Source organism: Ochlerotatus camptorhynchus, unplaced genomic scaffold (assembly GCF_037179485.1).
Source record: "Ochlerotatus camptorhynchus isolate MF236.1 unplaced genomic scaffold, CSIRO-AGI_Acam_v1.1 ptg000451l, whole genome shotgun sequence".
Taxonomy (NCBI): domain Eukaryota; kingdom Metazoa; phylum Arthropoda; class Insecta; order Diptera; family Culicidae; genus Ochlerotatus; species Ochlerotatus camptorhynchus.
In genome coordinates, this window is record NW_027040937.1 from 20,573 (window position 1) to 30,439 (window position 9,867).

Consider the following 9,867-nt stretch of genomic DNA (forward strand, 5'->3'; position numbering starts at 1 on the left):
CCTTCCTTTTGCCGTATAAAACTCCTGTCCCGGAAGCTGCTTGTAGTCGGCTTTGACGTAGGTTTCGTCGTCCATTACCACGCAGTCAAACTTCGTCAGCATCGTCGTGTACAGCCTCCGGGATCGCGCTTTGGCCGTCGTATTTTGTTTATCATCGCGATTTGGAGTCACTACCTTCTTGTAAGTCGATAGTCCGGCTCGTTTTTTGGCTCGATGCACGGTTGTAGACGATACACCCAGCTTATTTGCGGCATCTCGGAGAGAGAGGTTAGGGTTTCGCTTGAAACTACCGGCAACTCTCTTTGTCGTCTCAGCGGCTTCCGGTTTTCGATTTCCCCCCGATCCAGACTTCCTGGCTGTCGACAAACGTTCCCCAAACACTTTAATTACATTTGTAACGGTTGATTTGGCAACTTTTAGCGATTTTGCCAACTTTGCGTGCGAGTAGCTCGGATTTTCGCGATGCGCGAGCAAAATTTTGATACGCTGCTCTTCTTGTTTTAACGGCATTTTGACAACTGAAGAGTGAATTCCAAAATCAAAATAGGAGCAACATTCTACACACACACACCTTCAAAATGAGGGGTGTTCAGGTTTTTTAAATGCAAAATTGAAAGAAATACGTCAAGTTGATATTGACCAAATTTTGACCGTATCACCCTTTAGGTAGTATTTTTAGGTAACTATTTAGCTTTTAGCACAACTTTGCTACTACGAATCCACAAAAGACATTAAATTGGAGGCGGATTCTGGTACGGAATTACAGGCTGCTATTCTGAGCAACTTATCTTCATAAAATTAAAAATTACATTTAGGTATTAATTAGCAAATATGAATAGTAGTTAACTTTAACATAATTTTGATAAAACAATCATTTCATCCAGTTCACTTTAAGGTTCTACAAAGGGTCATTATTTTGTTTACTTCTTCTTTTTGAAATATTCTTCGATCATCATTTTCTAAATGTATTGGTAAAATTCATTGGAAGTGCATGTTCCAACGCCAAAACTGCCCATTTTTCATAAATATCAACTGGTATGGTGAGGAAAACTTAACCATCTCTTTTCAATACAACAGCAAATGTGATGTCACACTACCCGAGCAAAGTCGGTTAACAAAATGAAAGCAAATCGATATTAAAGTTTGCAGTTCCTATCATAATGAAAACTCATTTTGATTTAAATTGTCACGACATAAGTCTGATATCATAATTTGCTTTCATTATGCAGTCAAAACTTTTTAAATGAAAGCAACTTAACTTAAAATTTTGCTGTTAACGTCTTGTTTAAAATTTAATCTAAGTTCATCTGTCGTTTTTGTCTAATGATTATTGTTTATTTGTTTTGTTTAACACATTTTAGGTCATTCATGACTTGCCCGGGGTGAAATTTGAGCTCAACTCTGTCAGTGTGGGAAGCATGGACACTAACCATTTACGCCATGCCCGTATTCAGTTAAACATTATGAATGCAAAATCAGTAATCAAATTGATTTTATTGAAAGCAAGATTAGTTTTCCATTTGATTCAACAGTGTAAAAGTTTGCTCTCATTTTTGCTGTGTTAACCGTTAAGTCAACCAAAATGAGATCAACTGGAGTATTCAAAATAAGTTACATCATAACAGCAAATTTTGATTTCAATTTGATCTCCAGCTTTGCTCGGGATATCTAGTGGATAAGAATGTAGCAGACAAAACATAAGCACTGCCAGACTGCGCTGTACACGCTAACTTGAAAGTACCCATTAATGGTTGAAAAAGAACCATTTTGAAGAAAAGTGGCTTAACTCATTAAATGAGTAAATTTTTTACCCATTAATGCCCGAAAAAAAAATTACAGTGAAATTTTCAGTGGAAACAATGCTCTAACATTAATATTTATTGTCGACAATAAAAATGATTGTTATAATGTTGTACCCTTCCGAAAACGGCAAAACTGCTACCTAGATGTACAATGAATGTACATAATAAAATGTTGTTACAATGAATTTTATTGTATTTTTCATTTATTTTATTGTTAACATGATTCGATCACGAACAATAATGAACAACTCTATTACAATAAAAATTGTTGTTACATTAAATATTGGTGTGTTTTCATTGTGGGTTACTTCACGAACAATAAAAATAAATCTGATTGAAGCATGCAGACTATGAGAGGGTCAGCAACACTGCCAATGTAATCAAGATAGGCGCTGCTCGTATGGCTCTTGCTTTGACAGTTCGTTTGGCTCTATTCGTTGCCAAGTCAGTTGAACGCCTACGACCAGATCGGTTTGAGTTGAATTCAACTCACCCGCCTTATCTAAATCCCGCTTAATGCAGACCTTTCCCGTGCAGTCAATAATCATACAATAATAATAAAAAATTCCACCGCTAAGATGTCAGGAAGGAACTCTCAGGTGGAAGCATATTTCATGGGCGATTCTCTCCAGTCGAATGCATTAGATTATCAACGACTCTCAACCACCAAAGAGACGTGACCTAGGGAGATCGAGTGCAGGGATGTTGGCCTCCAATTCTCACAAGTTCCGGATCGAATCTCAATCCATAACCAGTAAAAAAGGACTCACCCGTAACATACATATACCACCCACCCCCCTCCCTTCCCGGGGCGATGTTTTATTTTTTCGATTTATTTTTAAAGTCGATAAAGTAGATCTGTCAAGCCAACACATACACTCTAAAGTACACTGTTATTTTTTTTAATCAAGAAATTCGCCAACCAACAGTAAAATAACAATAATATATAATGTTATTGTAAAAAAAATATATGGGGAAATCACGAAAATTTCATTGTTAAGATACTTAACAACCCCCCTTATTTATTGTAAATTTTCCATTTACCATGAAATTTACTGTTTTGTACAACATAAATCAAGGTAAATTTATTGTAGACGTAACAATGTAAATCATTGTTAAGACAATAATTTTCGTCTTATTGTTACATTGTTTTTTATTGTATTTTTGTTGTTATTTTTTTTCGGGTGAGTATCTGTTACCCATTAATGAGTAATTGTTAATCATTAATGGGTAACAGATACTCATTAATGGGTAAAATTGTGGATGTTGGACAATTAAACGCAACGTGTAAATGTGGATGTTGGACAATTAAACGCAACGTGTGCGTAGTGAGGCTGGAAGCCGATAAAACGAACGTTACAATTTGTGATGCACCGTGTGCATATAGTAACTCAAAATCAAAGTGAACTAGTAGACGTGCCCGTGGTACATCACTAGTTGAACGATTCCGGAGAAGTGTAGACATGAGTGACTGTGAAACACCACGAGGAGTGTTGCAACAATTAACAACAAGAAACATTTTGGAAGCGCTAACAGGTTCACGTAGTGAACAAGAGAATACAATTCCGTCAATCGCGGAACAGAAGCTTTTTAAAGAACTGCTCGAAAAGAAGAAAGCAATGGAATCCAACTTGGAGGTGCTGATGAATCGGCATGAACTGATCATAGATACATTCATCAGGATGAAGGAATCGTTGCATTCGTTTGCTCAATCTTCACCTTGATATACGGCGGCGGTGTGCGAACGAATTCGACAAAATACATTCCGATATTTCCGTGCTGCTGCCGAGAAATCAACGAGCTGCTGAACGCAGAGTATGCGGTCTTCGAAAAAATTCACAACGAACTTTACGTTGACTTGCATACTATGATCGCCGCAGCGCAAGAAGCAAGTAATGTAAGACCAGGTACGTCAAGTAGTGACTCTAGTTTTCAACAGCCGATTATTGTGCAAGCGCCAGCACCGCAACTGCATGCTTCATTTCCAACGTTTGACGGGACACCGGAGAATTGGTACAGCTTCAAGAGCCTTTTCACGAGCATTATGGCAAAGTACCCGAACGAGATACCGGCGATTAAGATTCTGCATTTGCGGAATGCCCTAAGCGGTTCTGCGAGGAGTAAGATCGATCAGGACGTCGTGAACAACAACGACTACGAAATGGTTTGGAAGATTCTGGAGGACGCATACGAGGATAAACGGCTGATACTGGACACTCAAGTTGACGTTGGATTGTTGGAAGTTGGATTGCGCAAAGGTCAACCGTGGGCAATCGATTTCTCAGCTGGTTGAAACGTGTACGAAGCACGTCGATTCTTTGAAAGGTCATGGCTATCCTGTCGAAGGCTTGGGGGAATTGATTGTGTCTAACGTTCTCTATAAGAAACTCGACAACGATACGCAGGGAGAAATTCCTAAATACGATAGATTTGTTGAATTTCTTCGGGAACGAGGACGCGTTCTACAGCGTACGAATCGCTCACAGCAACAACAGGTAATGGTACAGACCAAACAACGTCCAATGAGTAACCAGAAGGTTCAAGTACAGACATCGAAGTCGTTCATCCAGACGGCAAGAGAAGTGATGCAGAGCACGTTATTTATAAGTGCTCGAAGTTCCAGAGTATGGAGTTCCCGGAACGCAAATCATTTGCTGCAAAGGCGGGTTTATGCTACAATTGCCTGAAACAAAAACATCGTGTAATCGACTGTCCGTCAGACCAATGGTGCAAGGTCCAAGGTTGCTATCGGAAGCATCATAGTCTGTTGCATCCTAGAGATACAGCAGAGAAAACGAGTGAAGAAGATAAGTCCCCGTCACCAGGCATGAAGACGCAAGAGCAAACACAGGATCAGCAAGCCGTAGAATGCTCAAGTGCAACGACATTGTGTGCACAGATTGGCACAACAAAGCGACAGGTACTGTTGTCAACCGCAGAGATTTTCGTGGTAGGAACAGGAGGTTCCACCGTTAAGTGTCGTGCGCTGTTAGATTCAGGATCCGACAGTCACATACTCACAGAGAGGTTGGCAAGTAAGTTGATGTTGAAGATGGATCGCATCGATCTTCCTATCACTGGTCTCAACGACATTCAGACTCGAGTAAAGTACTTAGTTTCAACGAAAATTCTGTCACGGATCCGTTGTTCTATGCTCCAGGAGAAATTGATATGATTATTGGCAACGAAATATTTTTCGACTTGGTGAAGAAGGGACGCTTGCAGATAGAGAACAGTGCTGTAACCTTAGCTGAAACTGAATTCGGCTGGATCGTCGGAGGTTCAGTGCTAAGTAGGAGAGGTGCACCACGTGCACGTTTGTGTCAGTTCGGTAAACAAGAAGAGATCCTGAATGAAACTATGGTGAAGTTTTGGGAAATCGAGGACGTTCGTCTGGGTTCAACTTTGTCGGTGGCAGAAGCTGCTGTTGAGGAGCATTTCAAGGACACTCATGCTAGGGATGATCAAGGCCGCTATGTAGTGCGACTTCCGTTCAACGAGCTAAAGGATCAACTTGGTGATTCTTTTGTTATGGCGAAGAAGCGTTATGATCGACTGATGATTTCCTTGTTAAGGAATCCTGAGAAACGTATGCAGTATTTTGAGTTAATGACAGAGTACATAGCTCTCGGTCATATGAAGCAAGCGGAGGTCGTAGATGAAGGCGGATACTTCATTCCGCATCACGCTGTGTACAAGACCTCTAGTTCCACAACGAAAACCAGGGTAGTTTTCGACGCATCGGCAAAAACAACTTCTGGAGTCTCGTTGAATGATGCTGTAATGGTTGGGCCTACTGTACAAAGTGATCTGGTGGAGATAATTCTGCGCTTCTGTGGCCATCAAGTGGTACTGACAGCCGATGTTCCAAAAATGTACCGTCAAGTCGGTATACATCCAGATGATTGCAAGTACCATAAGATTGTGTGGTGTGATGAAAACGGTGAATGGAAGGTGTTCGAGCAGCTGCAAACTGTAACGTACGGTGTGGCAAGTTCACCGTATGATGCGACAAAGGCATTGATTCAACTGGTTGCAGACGAAGGTACACAGTTTCCACTGGCCGCGCAAGTTATCGAAAAGGACAGTTATGTGGACGATTTTCTAACCGGTGAACAATTGGTCGAAACGGTGATCGATACATACAAAGAACTATCAGCATTATTGGTTCGAGGAGGGTTCGGCGTTCACAAATTCTGTGCGAATAGTGCAGAGGTCCTAGCTGCAATTCCAGAGGATCTGCAAGAAAAGCAAGTCAGTTTCGAAGAATCTGGGATTAATAATACAATCAAGACACTTGGATTTATTGGAATGGCCATAGATCGTGGGAATAAAACACTTGTGTATCCTACGATGTACAAAACTATAAGAGAGTGAATGTTCTTTATTACCGAGCTTATATAGAGGTTACTATGGTAACATGGAACAAATTCAAAATTATCATGGCATGCTGCCCCGCATAAACGCGAACCATCACATGACCTTACCGATAATGGTTATAAATTGTTTATAATCCCTGCTAAACTTCAACTGAAATGGTTATGGAACTTTACATGAACGTTTGTGTGATAAAGTTTTAACCTTATGTATTATGGTTTTTTGGAAGCGGACCTTACAAATAATGGGTTGTTAAGAACCATTACCATTCAAAATTCTTGTTTTCTCCATACATTTTCGGAAAGAGAACTATATTAGAACGTTTTTACTTATGGTTTGAGAACATTAATGGTTATGGTTATGGTAGTCAGTAAGGTCCATTAATGGTTCTGTATTATCGCTCAACTTTACGTGAAATATATCGTGAATTGGTAATCAGTAATTTACAGGCAACCAATTCGCGATATATTCCACATAAAGTTGATCGATGTTACAAAACCATTCATGAACTTTACTGGTTACCATAACCATAACCATTAATGTTCTCAAACCATAAGTTAAAACGTTCTAATATAGTTTTCTTTCCGAAAATGTATGGAGAAAACAAGAATTTTGAATGGTAATGGTTCTTAACAACCCATTATTGGTAAGGTCCACTTCCAAAAAACTATAATACTTAAGGTTAAAACTTTATCATTAAACGTTCATGTAAAGTTCCATAACCATTTCAGTTGAAGTTTAGCAGGGATTATAAACAATTTATAACCATTATCGGTAAGGTCAATTTATGGTTCGCGCTTATGCGGGGCGTTTACTGGTTGTCGTCATCTCCCACAGGATTTATCTGGAATCATTCGGAAGATTATTTCATTTTCCACGTCGAGCCGTTGATTGATGGGAAGATTTCTTCTACGAAGCGTGAGGTGTTGTCGGATATCGGTTGGCTTTTCGATCCATTGGGATTCCTGGGACCAGTCATCACCTGTGCGAAAATGATCATGCAAGATTTATGGCGTCTTGGACTAGACTGGGATGAGCAGCTTCCCGACGAATTGTTGCATCAATGGCAGCATTTTCGAGAAGAGCTACCGGCAATCAATCAAAAACAAAAGCAACGTTGTGTAGTTCTCAGTAATGCGACATGGATTGAATTACATGGATTTTCTGATGCCTCCATGCGGGCATATGGAGCAGTGGTTTATATCCGAAGCATAACAGCAGAAGGCACAATCGAAGTTAATCTGGTCGCTAGCAAATCAAGGGTGGCCCCACTGAAACCGGTGACCATTCCCCGTTTAGAGTTGTGCGATGCTAAATTGTTAGCTGAGTTGGTTCGAAAGGTAATTTCATCGATGACAATCAATTTTGATGAGGTCATCTTATGGTGTGATTCACAAATTGTTTTGTGTTGGCTGAAGAAAATACCTCTGGCGTTGAATCAGTTCGTCGCCAACCGGGTGACAGCGGTGCTGGAACTAACTCCAGGTTACACTTGGAATTATATCAGGTCGGAAGAAAAAGAAAAGATGCCATCTCGAGAGGTGAATTGCCAATCGACCTGGTGAACAAAAAATCGGGGTGGAATGGCCCATCGATGCTGTGGAAGCAGGCGTTTAAAACAGATGAGCCAGAAGGCCAGCAAGGGTGTTGGTGGCTGTGAGAAGTGAACCGCCAATGTAATTCAACAGAGTGAGTGATTACTGGAAGCTTCAAAGGGCTTGGGCCTACGTGATGAGGTTTATTGACCTGAAGAAAGAAAAAGATGTGATTAGTGTTACCAAGAGTGTTACGGCAGAAGAAATAGTGAAGGCCGAAAAGGTTATTGTAAGGCTGATTCAGCAAGAAACGTTTAGTGATCTTCTGAAGTTGCTACGGTCAAGGTCGAACAAGCGCCACAATCTGTCGAGTTTGGCTCCATTCGTAGGAGAAGATCACCTTATTCGTGTTGGAGGTCGTCTGAAGTACTCTGCAATTCCATACGATGGAAAGCATCAGATGCTACTCCCAGAGAAACATTACGTCATGGAGATTTTGATTCGGAAATTGCATGAGGAGCATCATCACGTCGGTCAAGGTGGGCTGCTGGCTATTGTGCGAGAGCGGTACTGGCCAGTGAAAGCGAAACTTATCATCAAGAAAGTAATTTCGAAATGCCAAATTTGTGCAAGGTGCTATCCGATAGCAGGGAGTCATTTCATGGGTGACATTCCAGAGTTCCGTGTAAGTAAAGTAAAGGGCCAGTATTTTCAAATGTTGGAATTGATTATGCTGGCCCGTTTCTACTGAAGCTAGGAGGAAGAATTATTATTATTTAACTTTATTAGGAGGCTTTCAGCCTTGGGCTGGTTCGCCTCCACTAGGAGGAAGAAGTCCAAAGGTTTACAAAGCATATGTGGTTGTTTTTGTATGCATGGTAGTAAAGGCAATTCACTTTGAAGTGGTCTCCAATCTCACGACGGACAACTTCATTGCTGCACTGCACCGATTTGTGAGCAAGCGTGGTTTGCCAAGTGATATTTATTCAAACAACGGAACTGCATTGTGGGTGCCAATCATGAACTTGCTGCACTCAGGGACTTGTTCAATGACCAACAACATCAGCGGAAAGTGGAAGAGTTCTGTGCAGTGAAGGGCATTTGCTAGCATTTTATTCCTCCAAGAAGTCCTCATTTCAGTGGCATTTGGGAAACTGGAGTAAAATCCATGAAGCATCATTTGAAGCGAGTCGTCGGCGAAACCAAGCTCACTTTTGAGGAGTTGACCACATTCTGGCAACGACGACGTGGTCCGTCTAGTGACGGTCAAGACTACGGCTGGCGAGTACAAGAGATAAATAACCAAGATTGCCTTTCTTCCATCTGTTGAGCTAGAGATCTCAACGCGGGGAGAATGAACGGAAAAAAATTACAATGTCAAAATAAAAGAGAAGAAACTGGTTGCTTTGATGGCGCACAGAATGTATTTTTCAGCGCGGCGCAGGACACTATAGACAAGAGCTTTTTTATGGATTCGTGAAAGCACAAAGCGCAAACGTGAATGAACCTGCTACGTTTGGACAGGCAGCAGATATTAGGAGAAAATGGGAAGAGTACAGTCCATTCAAAGGAGTTTATGAGTTCAGTTCGCTCTGTAAAAAAGGTGTCAATAAAACTAAGAATTGTTCAAGGCAAAATCGTGTGTTGTGATTTAGTGACTAATTTCCCTGCAGACCAAGCTATCGAACTAAACAACTCCCATGGTTCTGGGTGGGGCGATCTATATGATGACAATAGAGCGACTATTTTTTTAAGATAAAGTCGTCGACGTTACATGCTCTGATTGTTGCGACCATGTTCTTCACCGTTAACGCAAAACTTACTTTTCCGTGTTTGGTGGAGGCAGGTTCCTGATCTCCTTGACGATCGACTGTACTATCGCTTCTGGACGCCTGTAGAGCATCTTTAGCGTTCCCAATACGTCTGCTACGTTTGAAGGAAAAAGTAGCTCGTACCTCACTGCCTCCAGCGCCTTCCCTTTCAAACACTTCCGTAGTCTCAGCATGTTCTCCTCATTTGTGAATCCAAACATCTGCGTGGACGACGTGAACACGGAGTAGAATAGAGGCCACTCTTGCAACGTTCCACTGAATTCAGGTAGATCCTTGGACACCACCTGTCGAGCTGCAATTTGGCTTCGATTTAGAATACTG

General features: G+C 41.1%; 1 protein-coding gene across 1 annotated transcript; it reads left to right on the forward strand.

The window, feature by feature from the left end:
* Nucleotides 1-4,428: 4,428 nt before the first annotated feature.
* Nucleotides 4,429-7,744, forward strand: LOC135712003 (uncharacterized). The gene is made up of 4 exons (XM_065234972.1): nucleotides 4,429-4,837; nucleotides 4,900-6,126; nucleotides 7,017-7,519; nucleotides 7,598-7,744. The coding sequence occupies exons 1-4, from the start codon at nucleotides 4,429-4,431 to the stop codon at nucleotides 7,742-7,744; spliced, it is 2,286 nt and encodes a 761-aa protein (XP_065091044.1).
* Nucleotides 7,745-9,867: the final 2,123 nt, after the last annotated feature.

What these genes read in the sequence shown, in the direction of transcription:
- LOC135712003 (XM_065234972.1), top strand. Translation starts at nt 4,429, where the DNA reads ATGGAGTTCCCGGAACGCAAATCATTTGCTGCAAAGGCGGGTTTATGC. An exon ending in ACTCACAGAGAGGTTGGCAA is followed by an intron (nt 4,838 to 4,899) that starts GTAAGTTGATGT and finishes AACGACATTCAG; the next exon opens with ACTCGAGTAAAGTACTTAGT. An exon ending in TATTGGAATGGCCATAGATC is followed by an intron (nt 6,127 to 7,016) that starts GTGGGAATAAAA and finishes CATCTCCCACAG; the next exon opens with GATTTATCTGGAATCATTCG.